Here is a 17,528-nt window from a genome sequence, read left to right as displayed (position 1 = left end):
CTTAATCTACTATCTCTACCCCAACGATCTACTGGTCTTGCGCAGAGATTTCCATTACTCCCGCGCACACCGGTAGGGGGCCCACAGCGCCCCAAAATCCACCAGTGTGGGATTTCGCGCAATCACTTGACTCTGAAAAGCTCACATATCCCTGCGGTGAGCGCTGTGGTCGCCGCAGACTGGCTCCGACTTGACGGCGGCATGGAGACGTGATGCCTCCATGCCGCCGTCGAGTCAAAATCTTCATGCGAGTCGATCTTTGGCCCGCCAGAGGGATATGCGGCGTTTCGGGCGACAAGCAGCGCTGCGACCGCGAAGTGGCGGTGGACATGCTCCCACGGTGCCGACGCAGCGCCGGAGTGGCCGGTGCTGCTCGCCGCGACCACGACGGCTACTCCGATGCTCCGGGCCGACCCGTCCTACCCGACGGTGGCACTCTTCCACGTCTCGCTCACGCTGAGAAAAATTCTGAAACGGCGTGCAGCAGAGTCGCCGACGAGTCGGTCCGCGTGCCTCCTCGTGTCGCGCATCGTTCTCACCCATCCATAAACTCACTTTGGCCTCACTAAAGCGAAATCTGAATCCTTAATCCTCAGATTTTAGATTAGGACGCTGTGGGCCCTCTAACACCGGCCTCGCGCAGTGAAACCACCCCGGGGCCAACCGTCTTCGGTTTCGTCGGTTCCAAGTGCACTAGGAACCCACGAAACCCGAAAAGAAAACGTGCACCCACTTCGAGTGTATCTTGAGTGTTGCTGTGGAGCGTCCGGTTTCAACACGCGCTCGCGCGCTCGCGTCTGCTGGCGCCCAGAGAACGTGTTGCACCTCGGGCTCCCGGCGGAGCCCAACTGCTCGCACTCGACAAGGCAGTCCATCCACTCGCGGCAGCTGAAGTCGAACTTCCACTCGATGCGGCTCGCGCCGGATTGTGAGCTCGGCGAGCGAGGTCGGAGAGCGACCTTCAGTTGGCCCAAGCCGCACGCCACTGAGGCAGAGCGGCCGTGCGCGTACGACGCCGTACGCGCACGGCCACTCTGCACCGACCGCAGCGCTGCATTGCGACCGCAGTGGCTCAGCTCAGCCAGGGCTCGCTCACCCGAGCTCGGAGCCGCCGGCGGTCATGCCTCATGGGCAGCAACAAAGGTTTGACGCGTCGCTCGGTGCAGGAGGGCACTGCAGTAGAGGTGCAGAGGCCGTCCGGCACGCGCGCGATGGGCTACAGCTCCATGGGCAGCTACCAGAGCGCGTCTGGAGCGCTGCCATTGTGTGACCCACGTCCAAGCGGCGCTTCCGGCCTGTTCCGACGGTTGGGAAGGGGGTGGTTTCACTGCGGAGGAGCCACCGGCCCCGGGCCCCAATGCCCAAAGCCCAACATGAAGGTAAGGGACTGCGCTCGTCCTCGTCATTCGTGCATGACAGGACCAGCTAAAAAAGCATAGAGATTAGCGAGTACTCTACACGGGCTAGTTCCATTTCACTGTGGCACAGCTCGCGTTACAAAACCTTGATTTTGACCATTGCGCGAAAAAGGTACATCTGGGTGCCTTCCAGAGGCAGCTGCGACCCCGCCGAGTAGACGGTCGCACACAGCAGGTGGCGCGGTGCGCAACCGTCCACTCGGCGGGGTCGCAGCTGCCTCTGCGCGTCCTGGGGATGTACCTTTGTCGCGCGCCGGAGACGACTCGACGCCGCTGAGATCGGAGATCAAGCTCTGACAGGTCGCACGTCGCTCCTTTGACGCCGACGTGACTCACCCGTGCAGATCACATCAGGACACGGTCTCGACACGCTCGGTACGACGCCTGCGACCCGTCTTGGGTCAGGTGGCACGACGCTCATCGCGCCTGCCAGCGCTGCCGTGCAGGTTGCCACGACGAGGTCGAGCACGCTTCTATACGCTCGCCGAGCCTTCCTTTCCATCCCATTAGGCAGCCTGGGAACGGTGGCGGTCAGAGGCAAAGCCTGCGAGGGGTGGTGGAACCACATGTCACGGCTACTGCCGGCTCGACCCCACGATAGCCTCCGAAGGCTGACTTTGAGGCACAATCATCGGACGACGTCGGCGAGTTGAGTCGCGCTCGCGGTAGCCAGATGACCTCTCATACTAGTATCATCGGCCATGGCCGCAGGAAGCGCGGGGGATTCCGCTGGGAGCAACACGGAGCTCCGTTGGACGCGTTTTCAAGATTAGCGTGTCAGAGTGAAATGGAACTAGCCACGGTGTACGGTCACGAGAAGTGTGCCACTCAGGTCTGAGCACTGTCTCTGTGTGCCACTCCCGGGAGAGTCCCCACAAGTCCCCCCAGAGCGCGATCAAGCCCGCGCCTGCTGCCAGCACGGTGCTGCCACTCCCGGATCTGCCGGCGCAGCGTGTGGTTGGGGGCGAGGAAGCTGTGCACGAGCGCCACGCCCGTCATTGGGCTCGTCGACTTGGTCGCGAGCCAGCGCTCGATCGCCGACCGCTCGTACGAATGCCCGTCCGCCGCCATCACCGGGTCGCTCATGAGCTCGGTCGTGATCGAGCAGATGAAGTCGGCCGGCGGCTCCTCCTCCCTCGGAGCCGGCGCCTCTGCAGCCGAGGACGGCCCTTGCGCCTCCGCCGCCCGCCTCCCCTCCTCCAGCCTCGCGCTCTCCTCGAGCGCCGCCGCAAGCTCCGCCTCCTCCGCCGCCGCCACCGCCTCCTCCGCCGCCTCTTCTGCCGGCGCCTCGGGCTCTTGCGACGGCCCAGCGCCGCCCCCGCCGCCCTTCTTCTTGCCCTTCTTCTTGGCCTTCTTCTTCTCCTTGGCGCGCTTCTCCGCCTCTGCCTCTGACAGCAGCGCCGCCGCAGCCTCCTCGGCCGCCCTCTCGGCCTCCACCCTCTCGGCCGCCGCCCTCTCGGCCACTGCCCTCTCCACCTTCGCCTCAATCTCCGCTCTCTTCGCCTCCCTCGCCGCCGCCACAAGTGCGCGCTCGCACTCGGTGTGGCCCTTCTCCTTGGCCAGCTGCAGCGGTGTGCGCCCGTCAGAGGTGCTCGCCGCTGTGTTAGCGCCCGCCCGCAGCAAGCAGAGCACGACAGCGGGGTGGCCATGGTAGCACGCGATGAGCAGCGGCGTGACGCCGCCCTCCCCGGCTTGGTCGACCGCTGCGCTAGCCTCGAGGAGCATCTGAACGATCTCGAGGTGGCCCTTCCGGCGTGAAGCGGCGTGCAGCGGCGTGAAGCCGCGGCCTGTGGCTTGGTTGACCGCCGCGCCGGCGCCGAGGAGCAGCCGGACGCATTCGAGCTGGCCCGTCTCGCACGCGATGTACAGCGGCGTGGCGTCGCCGTCCTTGGCTTGGTTGACCGCCGCGCCGGCGCCGAGGAGCAGCCGGACGCATTCGAGCTGGCCCGTCTCGCACGCGATGAACAGCGGCGTGGCGCCGCTATTCCTGGCTTGGTTGACCGCCGCGCTGGCATCGAGGAGCAGCCGAACGCACTCGAGGTGGCCCTTCCAGCACGCCATGAACAGCGGCGTGGCGCCGTCACCCTTGGCTTGGTTGACCGCCGCACTGGCGCCGAGGAGCAGCTTGGCGCACTCGAGCTGGCCTTCCTGGCACGCGATGGACAGCGGCGTGGCGCCGTTGACGTTGGCTTGGTTGGCCGCCGCGTTGGCTTCGAGGAGCAGCCGGGCGATCTCGAGGTGGCCGTTCCAGCACGCGATGTACAGCGGCGCGGTGCCGTCATTCCTGGCTTGGTTGACCGCCGCGCTGGCATCGAGGAGCAGCCGGACGCATTCGAGCTGGCCCGTCTCGCACGCGATGAACAGCGGCGTGGCGCCGCTATTCCTGGCTTGGTTGACCGCCGCGCTGGCATCGAGGAGCAGCCGAACGCACTCGAGGTGGCCCTTCCAGCACGCCATGAACAGCGGCGTGGCGCCGTCACCCTTGGCTTGGTTGACCGCCGCACTGGCGCCGAGGAGCAGCTTGGCGCACTCGAGCTGGCCGTTCTGGCACGCGACGAACAGCGGCGTGGCGTCGCCGTCCTTGGCTTGGTTGACCGCCGCGCTGGCGCCGAGGAGCAGCTGGACGCACTCGAGCTGGCCGTTCTGGCACGCGATGTACAGCGGCGTGGCGCCGTTGACGGTGGCTTGGTCGACCGCAGCGCTGGCCTCGAGGAGCAGCCGCGCGCACTCGAGCTGGCCGTTCTGGCACGCGACGTACAGCGGTGTGAAGCCGCTAGCGTCTACTTGGTTCACCGCAGCGCCAGCGGCGATCATCAGACGGACGCAGTCGATCTGGCCAGCCTGGCTCGCAGCGCTCAGCGGCGTGGTGCCGTCGTTCTTGGCTTGGTTGACCGCCGCGCCGGCGCCGAGGAGCAGCTGGACGGTCTCGAGGTGGCCCTTCCAGCACGCGACGTACAGCGGCGTGGCGCCGTTGACGTTGGCTTGGTCGACCGCAGCGCTGGCCTCGAGAAGCAGCTGGACGCACTCGAGCTGGCCCTTCTGGCACGCGATGTACAGCGGCGTGGCGCCGGTGTCCTTGGCCTGGTTGACCGACGCGCCGGCAGCGAACAGCAGCCGAGATGTCTCGAGGTGGCCCTTCTGGCACGCGATGAACAGCGGCGTGGCGCCGTCATCCTTGGCTTGGTCGCCGTCAGCGTTGGCGCCGAGGAGCAGCCGGGCGCACTCGAGCTGGCCGTTCTGACACGCGATGAACAGCGGCGTGGTGCCGTCATCCTTGGCTTGGTCGCCGTCAGCGTTGGCGCCGAGGAGCAGCCGAACGCAGTCGAGCTGGCCCTCCTCGCACGCGATGTACAGCGCGGAGCAGCTGTCGCCCGACGTCGCCCCCACGCTCGCGCCGCTCTCGAGCAGCAACCGCACGGCGTCGGCCTGCCCGCGCCAAGCCGCGCAAGTCAGCAGCGTGTTCTGGTTCTCGGCCTCGAGCCGCGCGTCGAGCAGGGCCGTGAGCGCCGCGCCGCGCGTCCGCCCGGAGAGGAGGGCGCGCAGCGAGGTCAGGTCGCCCCGGCGCAGGTCGGCGAGCACGGTCGGGCTGACGGCGTTCATGGCGATTGATTCCGCCGCCGCCACCGCCGCCACCGGAGAGCCGCAACCGGGCTCCTCGTTGGCCCCCGGGCCGTACCCGGTAGCGCGTGGGGCCCCCCGGGGGTGGCGGGGTGCGCGCGCCGTGACCCGTGTTAAAGTAACTCTGAGTTTACGGACGCCGGTGGGGACGTGGAACCTGCGGGGAGACGCGCGCACACGTCGCACCCACGCTCGCGGCTCGCGGCCCTGCACGCCCACGTGACCCGTGTCTCCGGCACCGCGGCGCCGCGGCGCGCCCCACGCTGACGCACCTACGAGATCGCGCTGCGGTCCCCTGCGCAAGTCCTGCCCCGTGTCCGCCGCCCGCGGGCGGCGCGCCCCCGCGCCCACACACCGTACGTGAAACATGTTTGGCCAGCCCACGCGCGCGACCTCCACGCGCTGACGCTCCAGCCGACGTCTCTGCTCCGACAGACTCGCGACTCCGCTCTCTCGCCAGCTGCAGCTCTGCGCGTCACTCCTTTGGTGCCGGCTGGCCCTCTGGGCGGAGGAGGGGGAAGGCAATGACGTCCTACGGTGCAAGAATGTCACGCTGGCCGCAACCACGCACGGAGGGGCGCGACAGCGGGCTTGTCGCCTTGATGGAAGGCGAGTCGGTCAGCAGCATCACCAGCCGGTCGATCCCGATGCCCAGTCCGCCTATTCACCGCATACGTCGTACAGAGACGCTGCCCACAGACCGGCTGGCGCGCGGCCCCGGACGCTGGAGTTCGCCCGTGGGCGGCATGCCATGCTCGAGCGCGGTCAGGAAGTCCTCGTCGACGCCGCACGCCTGCTATGAGGGGGGGGGGGGGGGGCATCTCCACACATGGCAAGGTCTAGGGGCTGGGGCCGTCTGCCGCTCGCCTCCTCATCCCCCGCCGCCTTCTTGGCTGCCTGCGCCTCAAACCGGGCCCGCTGGTCCACCGGGTCCGTCAGCTCCGAAAAGGCGTTGGCGAGCTCGCGGCCGACCGCAAAGAGCTCGAACCGCTCCTACAGCCGAGATGCAGCCGAGATGCGTGGGCACGCCTCCGGCCGACGGCAAACGACGAGAGCTCGAGCCGCTCCGTCACGCCCGGTCGGGTCCGGTGCGGCTTGGCCAGCGGCGACACCTCGGTCGGGTGGTCGAGGACGAAGGTCGGCTGCACCAGCTCTGGCTCGCAGAGCTCCTCGAAGCACAGCGCGAGCAGCTCGCCCAGCGAGGGCGCCTCGCCGGCGCCGGCCACGCCAGCGGCCTGCGCGGCCGCGCGGGCCGCAGCGAGCCCCTCTCCGCCCGAGGCGGCGTCGGAGCCGCCGTCCGCCTCGCGCAACGCAAAGAAGTCGAACTGCGGCAGCTTCTCCGCGACGAGCTCCGCCATGGTGACGCGGCGCCACGGCGGCGCGAGGTCGATGGAGGCGCCCTGGTACTCGACGGAAGTCCCTCCCGCCACGTGCCGCGCCGCGCCGGCGACGAGCTCCTCGGTGAGGGCCATCATGTCCTAGAGACACGCGCCTGGCCGGTCGTGGGGGGGCGTGTCCGGTGGCCGAGTCACCCCCGGGGGCCTGTCGTGGGCCTCGTAGTCGGCGTAGGCTTGGTAGAGCTCGATCGAGGTGAACTCTGGGTTGTGCCGCGTCGAGATGCCCTCGTTGCGGAAGATGCGGCCGAGCTCGTAGACACGCTCCTGTTCACAGCTGTAGGTGTGAAGAGACGCTGTTCACACCTCCTCGTGGCCGAGAGCTCGTGGAGACGCTCCACGCCGCCGATGACGAGGCGCTTGAGGTAGAGCTCCTGCGCGGTGGAGATGTGGGGAGATATGGGGAGATGTGGGGAGGTGGGGGGAGATGTGGGGAGATGTGGGGAGATGTGGGGAGAGGGGGGGAGACGTGGGGGGAGATGTGGGGAGGTGTGGGGAGATGTGGGGAGATATAGGGAGATGGGGGGAGATATGGGGAGATATAGGGAGATGTGGGGAGATGGGGGGAGATATGGTGAGGACCAGCGGGCCTTCGCGGTGAATACGCCGCCATCAGGGCGGGAAAGCGCCGCATTGTGCACAGAGCATGCAGAGCAGCGCGTGAACACGAGGGATACGACCGCAGTGCATGCGGCGGATTAGGGCCGGCTACAGCTGCATCCGTGCCCTCTCGAGCGCGCGTTGGAATACCGGATGTCCGTCTTTCCGCGTCTAGGGGTGGTCCGCGCCGTCGCGATCCGCAGCGTGAGGTCGAGGCCGAGGGCGTTGTGGTACGTCTCGAACGGCTTCGCCTCTGCGCCGCCCGGCTGCGCGTTGAGGCACGGCGTCTCGATCTCGAGGAAGCCGCGCTCGTCGAGGTACCTGCCCAATGCCGCAGGTGAGCCAAACGCGCCGTCCGCAGCGGCGATCTCTCGCGCCCTGCCGCGCCGCGCCTCCGGAGGTAGGCCGTGATGCGCGCGCGCGCGGCGAAGGTGGCGCGCACGCGCGGGTTGACGATCATGTCGAGGTAGCGCTGCCGGTACCTCTTGTTGACGTCGGCCAGCCCCTTCCACTTGTCGGGTAGAGGGCGCAGCGCCTTGGTCAGCAGTGTCGCCTAGGGTTGTTGGAGGGAGGGGAGGGAGGGAGGGGGAGGGTGGCTGGTCAGCAGTGTCGCCTAGGGTTGTTGGAGGGAGGGGAGGGAGGGAGGGGGAGGGTGGCTGGTCAGCAGTGTCGCCTAGGGTTGGTTGGAGGGAGGGGAGGGAGGGCGAGGGAGGGTGGCTGGTCAGCAGTGTCGCCTAGGGTTGGAGGGAGGGGAGGGAGGGGGAGGGAGGGTGGCGGTGAGGAGAAGGGTGTGGGTACGGGTGAGGGTCGGGGGTGGGGGCTAGTGTGAGGGCTTAGGGTGAGGGCTGGGGTACGAGTGGGGTTATTAGTCGCCTATGCACAGCTTGGCGGTGTGAAGAGACGCCGTGCACGCCGCCCCGCGCGACAAGCTCGGAGAGGCGCGAGTGCACCTGTTCACAGCAGGCGGTGTGAAGAGACGAGGCTCGCCCCTTACGCCACGCCTCGGCTGGCAGCGCCTCCGCCACCAGCACCGACAGCTCGCCCTTGTCCGTCCGCTTGACGCCGCCCTTCACGCCCACAAAGTCGCCTACGGCAGATTGCAATCTCGGACCCCTCCCAGCTCAGCGTCGGCTCTTGCACGCCCACAAAGCCGCCTCCGTCGGTGGCGTCGAGGAAGGGCCTGAAGGCGGCTCCCAGGCGCTTCTTGTCGAGATAGAGCTGGAAAGTGCCCTCGCCGTCTTGCACCGTGAAGAAGGCCAGCTTGCCGAACGAGCGCTTCGTCATGACACGGCCGCACAGCGCGACCTCGGCAGACGCATCCTCGGCGCCGGGAGAGAGAGAATCGAACGCCTCCGCAAAGGCGGCGGAGGAGTGGGTCGGCGCAAACGAGTAGGCGTACGGCGTGTGCCCGCCCGCCGCCACCGCCTGCGCCTTGTCCAGCCGCACCCGAAAGATCTCCGACTCGCTCAGCTCCGCCTCGGCGGCACCACTGCCGCCGCCGCCCTTGCCACCGCCGCCCTTGCCACCGCCGCCCCTTCCGCCGCCGCCCTTGCCGCCGCTCTTAGCTGGTGGTGGCTCGACCGGTGCGGGAAGCTGCGCCTTGAGGGCGAGGAGACGCTCGACGGCAGCCTTGATCGCGGCCTCATCGCGCTCAGCGGCCGCCTTGAGCTCGCGCACCACCTCGCCCTGCGCCTGGATGTCTCTCTCGAGGTCCGCGAGAGCCGAGCCTCCGCCACCGCTGCACATGCGCAGGCCGCCGAGCACGCCACGGTGTACCCGCCGCTGCCGCTGCGCCGCCACCACCGCCGCTTGCTGCATCGAAAAGGCTCGCACCGCCGCAGCGTCGGCAGGAGAAGCACTGGCGAGCGCTGCAAGCGGCGGCACGAGCCGGCAGCAGCGCGAGCTCACCGCCGCCGGGAGCAGCGTTCGCAGAAGCAGCATTGTGGTGTCTGAGCGTGTGCTGCCGGCCCAGGCCGCGAGATCGCAAGAAAAACTCGGCGGACTTTTCTTCCTTCTTTGCCGTTACGGTGGCGAACTTGCAGCTGCCGAAATGGATGAAGCCACGAACGACACGGCCGACGCGCCGGCTGAAGACACGGCCGTGCCCGGTGCCGCTGCTGACAGTGCAGAGGCGGCCGGGCCGTTGCCCGAGACTCCGTCCATTGTTGCCGAGAAGGAGAGTGAGGAGGAGGCTGGAGGCGTCCCAGCTGCCGAGGGGGCGGAAGAAGGCCCTGCTGAAGGCCCTCCTGCAGGGCCAGCGGAAGCAAACGAGTCCCCGGGAGGTGAAGGCAGCGAACCCTCCCCCTTGGATGCCGGTACCGCAGATGCTGGAGCGCCGGGCACGGACGGTGACGTTGGCCAAGATGTTGTCGGGGCGGAAGAAGCGAGTGTGGAACCAGAGGTGGCTGATGCAGAGGCCGGGGTGGTGGAGGCGGAGGCGGAGGCCCCGTCAGAGGCTACCGCCACAGAGATGAGCAGTGAGGCTCCCGGCGAGGCAGCGGCTGAGGGCGCGAGCCTTCCTGATGCGACCATGCCGCCTTCTCCAGACCGCAGGGGAGAGACGCCGATGAGCGACGAGCCTGACGAGCCTGACGAGGCGGGCGAGGTGGACGAGGCAGGCGAGGTGGACGAGGCAGGAGGCGGGGCGGACGAGGCAGGCGGGGCGGACGATTCGGAGGCCGCCATTGCGCAAACATCCGACGCCGGTGAAACCGCCGGTGCCGATGCCGGTGCTGACGTGGTTTCCGGAGATGAGGTGCCCACCGGGAAAGGTCGGCCGAGGCCCTCTCCAAAGACTGGGGGCAAGTCACACCCGCAGGGGATGGCGGATCTCGTCATGGAGCAGATGCTCAAAGTCCTGTCCAAGAATGTGCTCAAACTGGGAGAGGTCTTCCGCGGGTGCGCCCTTCCGGTTCCCTCCCTGACAGATCCCACAAATGAAAGGACGCCCCCGTCCCCGCGCGCGCGCTCCATGCGTCAGCCCTGGCGGGCTCCGCTTGTCAGTGGAGAGTGACGTGGTCCATCTGAGTGGATCGCATCATGATTGCGCGCGTGCGCAGGTGGGGCGTCGACGCATCCGCCCCAATCTCACGGCACGACTGGCTCAAGGCGTGCGCTAGATGGGGGAGGAATGGCAGACACCGAGTTCGGGAGCCTCGGAACGCCGCACACGATAGTACGGGCGCTCACATTCTCAGCCGTGGGGTCTGTCTCAAGGCGTGCCCCCTCATTGGCATCTCGGCGACGGAGGATCACGTGACCGCCCTCTTCGACCGCTTTGACGGCATCGAGGAGGGCGTCAGTGGCTTCACCCTGCCCCGGCTGCAGGCGGCACTCCGGCGCAAGAGCACGCCCGGGGGCGTCAAGCAGTCGCATCCCATTGCAAGCGAAAGGACTTCGCGATCCGTGCCTGCAAAGAAGACGAGCGGCACCGCAAAGGCTGGCCGCGGCGCGACCAGCCCGACCAAGGCGCCGACGAGGCGGCGGCCCCTCCCAGCGGGGGAGATGGTGGGGCCCGTAGACGACGAAGACGTGGCCCCCGCTGGCATTGACGGCGACAGAAGCAGTAGTGTGCGCCGCAAGGGCAGCGGGTCCGGGGGCGGCGGCGAGGGCCGCAGCGGGGCCGAGTCGCGAAACCCGTTTCGCGAGCAGGAGATTTGTGCCCGAGCAGTCTGCACCCCGCCCGTCCCTCGCTCACCTGGCCGTCCTCGTGAGTAGGATCTTCTGGCACTCAGCGAGATGGCGCCGCTCGGCCTGAAGGTCCTCGGGATGGAGCCTGACGAGTGGGGCGCTGTCGAGCCTGCCGCAGCCACCCAGATCGGCGCGGCGCTCGAGCGCAAGTCGACCGTCTTCGACCAGATCTTACGCTCGCACCTGCAGGAGTGGAAGCCTGGCGCCACCAGCCAAACCTCGCCCCGCCCCAATACCCAGCCGTGACCCTGCCCCGCGCCAACCACTCCCCTGCACCCACACCTTGGCCGAATATCAGGAGTTGGAGCCAGAGGGTGGACGCGTCTGGGAGCAGGCGTCGGCCACCTCGTGAGAACCTAGTAGACGCACCGCACCACTCAAGCTCGACACAGCGGGACCGGAGCGTAGGGCGACGCGCAGCCGCCGCTCGATCCGACTGCTCTCGAGGCTCAGCGGCAAGAGGAGCGGCAACGCATGGCCGAATTGGAGGCGGCTCGAAAGGCGGCGCGCGAGGAGCAACGCGCTAGAGAGCGGCACGCCATCTCGATCCAGGCCTCGGTCCGCGGCCGGTCCGAGCGGGAGCGCGTGCGAAAGAGCCGCCCCTCTCGTTCGTGGGCGTTCCAAAGGTTGATGACGCGTTCGCTGGACACGGAGTCGAACAGCGTCGTGCGGTTCTACATCGAGGAGAACGAGACCATAGAGATTTTGGAGGTGCGCGGAGCCGGTCGGCTGCTTCTCTCCGCCATCGATGCCCATGGCAAGCCTGTTGTCAACTCCGCTGTGGTCTTTGACTCGTCAGCCAATCTTCTCAACACCGCAAAGGGCAAGAACTCGGCCCCTGCTCTCTGGTCGGCGCCCGGAGAGCACGAGTACACCTTTTCGCTCATGCCGCTCGAGCCGCCGGCCGCAGAGGCGCACCATCCCGTCGGGCGGATGACCGTCCACTTTCGCAAGGTCATGGCATTTGGCGAGGCGGACGTGGTGAACGAGGTGCTCAGTCCCAACCTCGCCCTGTCCCTCTCAGCCCCTGCGTCTTTTGCCCCTGACCACGCCCCCCTCCTCGGTTACCAGGCACCCCCCAAGCCGCGAACCGACCACCTCAACCCTTATGGGCGTAACCCGCGACGCGGCTCTCAACTTCAGCCGATCGCGCAGCAGCCGCGGACACAGCGGGAGAGGCCCGGTGGCATCGGCGGAGCGGCGCGGGAGATGCCTCCTTCGCCCGGCGGCCGGCCGCTGCTGCCACCTGTGGAGGCGGACGCAGCGATGCCTGGACTCACCGGGTACCAGCAGGAGCTTGGCGATCGCACGCGCGACCGGGCAGCCAACCTCGAGGCGCAACAGAGGGAGGCGGATCGAAGGCTTCATGAGGCGACCCGCGCGGCCCATTGTTGAGCTTACCTGTTCGCACTTACCAAGCCACCAGCTTGGTCTCGCAGGCGGTAAGTGGTCTAGGGGACCCGGCGCTAACTAGCCCTGCCCCGGGTCTCGACCAGCTCGAGGCGATGCAGCAGGCGATCGCTCCGTAGCGTCCAGGCAGGGACCACCACACCTCGCGAATTTTACGTTCGGTACACGTAGGCGCAGCAGATACAGTTCGCGCACTACATGGCCGCCGCGCAGCAGCAACAGATGCACGGCCAGCAACAGCTGCACGGCCAGCAGCAACAGCAGCAGCAACAACAGCATCACCAGAATGCATGGGCAGACCCAAGCAATGCGTATGCAACGTACATGACGCAGGCCTACCCGCCACACGGCAACCCCTACGGCGCGGCGCAGCCTCCCTTCTACGGCTTCGGCAGCCCGACCGACCTCTCGCCGGTGAAGCAGGCTCGCAAAGGACCGCGCACAGGAGGTTTCGTGAGGTAAGCGGGGCGCCGGGCCTCGCGTGTGCTAGCAGGTTTACACGTCGCGGTCCAGGGCGCCACAGTTCTGAGATCCCGAGATTCGCGTATCACTTTGGTGTTAGTCGAGACTCACGGGGACACCGCGCACGCGGCGGGGGCGGCGCGCCACGGCCCTCGCGCCTCGGCCGCGGGCCGGTCCCCGCGCGCGCAGGTCCCCCCCTGCGCGGCCGCCTGCGGGCTGCACCCCGCGCGCACAGAGCGGAGCGGAGTACGGAGAAAATGCGGCTCTAGGTCTAAAGCAGTCCGAACTATAAATCTGTGACGAACGTATGTCGTAAAGCCGTAGCTATCTCGTATGCCTTACGCTTACCTGTGCCGCTGCAGCGCGCAAACACCGCGAATCAACGAGACGAGCTATCCGCTCTGGACTCGGTCAATCCGCTGCAGACCGCTCCGTTCCCGCCTCAACGCGCCGCACGATGTCCAACTGGATCGCTCTCGCGCGCGTCTCGTCGCCAGCAGCGAGGGCGAGCTCGGCGAGGTTGTGCCGGCAGACGACGGCGTCTGGGGAGGAGGTGCTGGTGCATGTGTCGTAGAGGGACGACGCGCGCGTGTAGAGGCTCTGCGCCTCGGCAAACCGCCCTTGCTGCTTTCGCAGGAGCCCGAGCGAGTTCAGAGCGCCTTTGAGGAGCAAAACACAAAGTCAGGGCAACGTCACCGCCGCTCACACAAGCCCACCGTTGATGTGCGAGCGCCCGCAAGCAGCGCACCCAGGCGCGCCGTAACCTTTGCGCCTTCGCCCGCTTGCGCCTCGGCGGCGAAGCGGCTCGCGTCGAGCTGCTCCGTTGCCCGCTCGAGCAAGTCCGATGCGGCGCCGAGGTCGCCTTGGACCGGAAAGAAGGGCCGGGGCGTGGGTGAGGGCGAGAAGGCGGCGCGGGGGTGGGGTGGGCGGGGATGGGTTGGGGGGGGGAGGGGGGCACCTTGCGCCCGAAGCACCGTCGCCAGCTGCGCCATCCCCAGCGAAACCTCGGGATGCGTCTCTCCCATCAGCCGCCGCCGCGTCAATATCGCGCCCTCGAGCAAACTGCGCGCCTCCTGCAGAGCATCGCCCGCGGCTCCGCCGCCGCCGTTCGCAAGGCCGCCACCGGCCACACCGTCCTCGCCACCTCCGCGGCCTCCTCCGCCGCCACCGCGGGTTGCGCCGTCTGCGCTGCTCTCGCCCGTCCAGCCCCTGCCTCCCAGCTCTCCATCTTCCTCAGTCGCACCCTCCGCCGCCGGCTGTGTGGCGACGGACGAGTCCCGAAGGAGGAGGGCCAAGTTGCTGGCGACCTGCCCAACGAGAAGAAGGGGAAGCGCACGCTGAGCCGCGGCGGCGGCGGCGGCGGGGGGGGGGAGGGGGGGGCGGTCCGGCGGGCGAGGCGACGCATGGTAGGGACGAGGATGGGCGGAGAGGCGTCAATGCCAGACAGGCGGCGAGCGAGCGAGCGAGAGGGTGAGTGGTGGACAAGAGGGGGGGGGGGGGTCATGACCGTGGCGGTGCTCTGGTGCTCTGCGCCGACCGAACGGCGGTAAAGCACCAGCGCCTCGCGGTAGAGCGCCGTCGCGCGCTCTCTCTCGCCGAGCGAGCGGTGTACGAGCGCTAGGTTGTTGACGGCACTCGCGCTGACCTGTCGCGGAGACAGGCTCGCAGTGTGTGCCGGTGCTGGTGTGAAGCTGGCGGGCAGGACGGGGACCGCCCGCTCTCACCGGGTGGTCGGGGCCAAAAAGAGAGCGTGCGAGCTCGCGGCACTCGGCTGCAGCGAGGCGTGCCTCGTCGTACTTTCCCGCAGCGTGGGCCTTTCCAATCTGCTGCTGAAGGGAGCGGATGCGAGCCTCCGTGGCAGGAGGCACATACGTCTCCGCAGCGGGACCGTGCTTCGCATGCAGCGGGTCATATCGCGAGTATGGCTCGGCGCTCTTCCCACGGCTCCAGCAGCGGAGTGGAGCTGCTGATCTCCACCTACGTCTTCCCACGGCTCCACCTAGGCCTGCTGCAGCCATCACCGTCGAATGTGCTGCCACCGTCGATGGTGGCGGACGCAGGGCAAAACCGCGGCTGAGCCGAGAGAACAAGCGCATTGCGCATTCAGCCAGTGCCGCGGCGCTGCCTCCGGCTGCTTGCTGCTCGCTGCGATGGCGAAAAACTCGCGGCGTCGCACACCAAGGGCTTATGCTCTGGCGAGACGTGAGGCGCATGCGCCCAGGAGGGGAGGGCGCATGCGTAACGACGCTGCTAGAGATGCCTTTCGGGGCCCAGAGATAAAACTTCTGATGCCACATGCGTGACCTAGTAGTGTCCCCAGCTATGGGCGTGTCCACGTTGGAGCCAGGTGTGGTGTGGACGCGAGAATAGCTCCGCTGTTCATGGAGGCAACCGATGCGAGTCGACTGGTGTGTGTCGTCGTGGTTTCGTAAAGCCGTATCAAGAATACTCACTCACTCACTCACACACCGGCCGCTGGTCTATGAGAGGTTGAGGAGGCCCTGGGGATGTTCCCACAGCGCCACAACGACGATCTTCCGAACAACCGTGCGAAGCACCTCACCCAAGCCCGCTCCTCAGACCGGATCGAAAAGGCATCGCTGGCTGCGGGTCGACCAACGCCTGCGCTGCCCGCACCGCGCGCGTGCGCTGCCGCTTCGCATTGACGCGCTTTTGGCGCCACAATGCGCTGTTGCTGTGCGCATTGCAGTGCGCCGGCGCGTCGCCGCCCCGCCAGTGACCGCATTCGGACACGCGCGCGTCGCAGATGAGGCAATAGCAGTTGGGGCAGGCCGCCTCGTTGCCATCGACCGGCGCCGCGACCGGCCCCTCGGCCGCATGGAAGGGGTGAAGCGGGCAGAGCGCCCGCTGGTGCGGCAAATGCTCGGGCAGCAAGCCTGTGCGGCGCAAGCAAGGGAGTGGGTGAGTGAGGATCATCTCACATTGACTATAGTTTCGAAGCGCCTGATGCGGCAGAGATCTGCACGTCGCCGCCTTCCAGCAACGGAACGGCAGCGGCGGAGCTTTGAGGCGGCGGCGCCACCTCCTCCACCCCGTCGTCGTAGTCGCTCATCGCCTCCGCCTCCTCCTCCTCCGCCTCCGCCTCCTCCGCCTCCGACTCCTCCTGCTCCACCTCCACTTCCACCGCATCGTCCTCTCCCTCCGCCCCCGCCGCCTCGCGTTGAACGCTCGCGTCGGGCGCAGAGGGCGCGGCGTCGCTCGAGGATGACAGCGCGACGCCGCCGCTGCCGCCGCCGCTGCTGCCGCCGCCGCCGCCTCCGCCACCAGCTCGCCTCGCACTCTGCCCCGCGTCTGTCGCTCCTCGCGCCCGCTTCTCCCTGACGGCATGCCCGCCTGCCGCCGCCAGCTCCGCCTCCCCCACTGCCCGCGCGTACGCCACCGCCGCCTCCACCGCTGTGTCGAAGGTGCCGATGGCGACGTTCTTTCCGTCCACACTGTGGTTCGCCGCGAAACGGCCAGAGTGCTCGTACACGCCCCTGTAGCCGGTGCTGCTGCGGCTCGACAGGTGCAAGCGCAAGCCCTCCGCCTCTGTCGCCACTGTCGGAGGCTGGTACTCGCCGACCGCCTTCGCATACGCCACCGCCGCCTCCACTGCTGTGTCGAATAGGCCGACGTAGACGTGCCTGCCGTCCACCCTGTGCTGCGCCTGGAAGCGGCCAGACTGCTCGTACACGGCTAAGTAGCCGGTGCTGCTGCTGGAGAGGTGCAGGCGCAAACCCTCCGCCTCCGCCACCGGAGCCTCCTGGCTAGACATGGCCTCCGAGCCTGCTAGCGCCGCCTTTCCTGCCGCCGCCTCCACCTCCACCTCCGACTCTTCGCCGTCCTGTCTCGAAGCGCCCTTGCTGCGCTCCTCCGCCTCGACATCGGTCGGGTCGAACGGGCGCTTTACGCAGCGAGCCCGCTTGCCCTGCAGAGTGAAGGCGTGCTGCCCAGCGTGGCCAGCAGGCAGGACGCATCCAATGGCGCCGCCGTCGCGCTCGTGCGTGCGGCCGCAGAGAATCGTCTCGCCGGCAGGCTCGGCGGGCGGCGCGCTCTTGGATGCTGAGGCCGCCACTGCCGAAGCCTCGCTCATGGCCCGCGCGTACGCCACCGCCGCCTCCACCGCCGTGGCGAAGTAGCCGAGGTGTACCGTCCTTCCGTCCACCTTGCGCTTTGCCTCGAAGCGGCCAGAGGCGAGGTTATACACTCCTTGGTAGCCGGTGTTGCTGCTGCTGGAGAGGTGCAGACGCAACCCCTCCGCCTCCGTCGCGAACGCTGCCCCTTGAGGCTCGGATGCCGCTTTCCCTGGCTCGGACGCCGCGAGCGCTTCGGTACGCGGTGCCAGCGGCATTAGCTCTGTGCGCGCAGAGCCAGCTCGCCCGCCGGCGGTGGCGTCGGCGACAGCCACTGATTGCGAGAGCTGAATGTGGCGCAGGCTTGCCGCATACTGGTTTCGGGCCAGCTCCTTCCGAGATGAGCCTTTACGGCGATAGTCGCCGCCCTTTCGCGTACTCATTTGCGCCGAACGCAATGATTTTGTGGCTCCTGAAGCCACTGTAGGCACAGCACTTGCTGCAAGCAGCCTGAGCTGAACCACCGTGAGCACTGGCAGTCGCGTGCAGGAAGAAATCGCGCGACCCGGAGAGGAAGCTAGGGGAGAGAGGGCAAGGGACAGGGCGCTGGCATACCCGGGGGCGTCCCGCCGGCACTGTCCCTGAGTGCGTCCCGCCTCAGCGGCACGCACTCGGCGAGGACAGTCCGGCCGACGGGAACGTGTCGCGCGCCGGCGACGAATGCGGCGGGGTGGGTGTGGGTACCAACTACCAAGCGCCGCTTCGACGAAGCGAGGTAGGCAGGCGCCCCTCACGAGTCCGTTCAGACATGCCACACGCCCCTCGCAAGCGAGGTTAGTAGGCGCCCCTGGCGAGACCCGCAA

The 17,528-nt window shown here is 67.9% G+C and overlaps 4 protein-coding genes across 4 annotated transcripts; all 4 read right to left on the bottom strand.

The window, feature by feature from the left end:
* Window positions 1–1,924: 1,924 nt before the first annotated feature.
* Window positions 1,925–2,504, bottom strand: EMIHUDRAFT_231606 (hypothetical protein; the record flags this gene model as incomplete). The annotated part of the gene is made up of 3 exons (XM_005784004.1): window positions 1,925–1,933; window positions 2,010–2,077; window positions 2,339–2,504. The coding sequence occupies 3 exons, from the start codon at window positions 2,502–2,504 to the stop codon at window positions 1,925–1,927; spliced, it is 243 nt and encodes an 80-aa protein (XP_005784061.1).
* A 2,785-nt stretch (window positions 2,505–5,289) lies between these two features.
* Window positions 5,290–8,991, bottom strand: EMIHUDRAFT_456253 (putative Lysyl-tRNA synthetase). The gene is made up of 14 exons (XM_005784003.1): window positions 8,864–8,991; window positions 8,612–8,722; window positions 8,177–8,461; window positions 8,056–8,097; window positions 7,423–7,583; window positions 7,219–7,351; window positions 6,769–6,804; window positions 6,569–6,697; window positions 6,383–6,493; window positions 6,149–6,205; window positions 5,904–6,029; window positions 5,772–5,829; window positions 5,635–5,696; window positions 5,290–5,568 (listed from the first exon to the last, which is right to left on the bottom strand). The coding sequence occupies exons 1-14, from the start codon at window positions 8,969–8,971 to the stop codon at window positions 5,512–5,514; spliced, it is 1,476 nt and encodes a 491-aa protein (XP_005784060.1). The 5' UTR covers window positions 8,972–8,991; the 3' UTR covers window positions 5,290–5,511.
* A 4,012-nt stretch (window positions 8,992–13,003) lies between these two features.
* On the bottom strand, window positions 13,004–14,688 carry EMIHUDRAFT_231601 (Hypothetical protein; the record flags this gene model as incomplete). Its single annotated transcript, XM_005784002.1, has 7 exons — window positions 13,004–13,251; window positions 13,341–13,454; window positions 13,567–13,665; window positions 13,836–13,899; window positions 14,100–14,237; window positions 14,317–14,526; window positions 14,614–14,688. 7 exons carry the CDS (start codon window positions 14,686–14,688, stop codon window positions 13,004–13,006), a joined length of 948 nt encoding a protein of 315 aa, XP_005784059.1.
* A 463-nt stretch (window positions 14,689–15,151) lies between these two features.
* EMIHUDRAFT_231600 (Hypothetical protein) lies at window positions 15,152–17,108 on the bottom strand (the record flags this gene model as incomplete). The annotated part of the gene is made up of 2 exons (XM_005784001.1): window positions 15,152–15,489; window positions 16,049–17,108. The coding sequence occupies 2 exons, from the start codon at window positions 17,106–17,108 to the stop codon at window positions 15,152–15,154; spliced, it is 1,398 nt and encodes a 465-aa protein (XP_005784058.1).
* Window positions 17,109–17,528: the final 420 nt, after the last annotated feature.

This window comes from Emiliania huxleyi (assembly GCF_000372725.1).
Source record: "Emiliania huxleyi CCMP1516 chromosome Unknown EMIHUscaffold_174, whole genome shotgun sequence".
NCBI classification, from domain to species: domain Eukaryota; phylum Haptophyta; order Isochrysidales; family Noelaerhabdaceae; genus Emiliania; species Emiliania huxleyi.
The sequence above is the reverse complement of the archived record's forward strand: the minus strand, read 5'-3'. Positions and strand labels throughout refer to the sequence as shown.

Coding starts and splice junctions, on each gene's coding strand:
- EMIHUDRAFT_456253 (XM_005784003.1), bottom strand. CDS start 8,971: ATGCTGCTTCTGCGAACGCTGCTCCCGGCGGCGGTGAGCTCGCGCTGC. Junction 6,698..6,768: donor GCCTCGTCATCGGCGGCGTG/GAGCGTCTCCAC, acceptor AGCTGTGAACAG/GAGCGTGTCTACGAGCTCGG. Junction 6,206..6,382: donor GCGTCACCATGGCGGAGCTC/GTCGCGGAGAAG, acceptor CTGTGCTTCGAG/GAGCTCTGCGAGCCAGAGCT.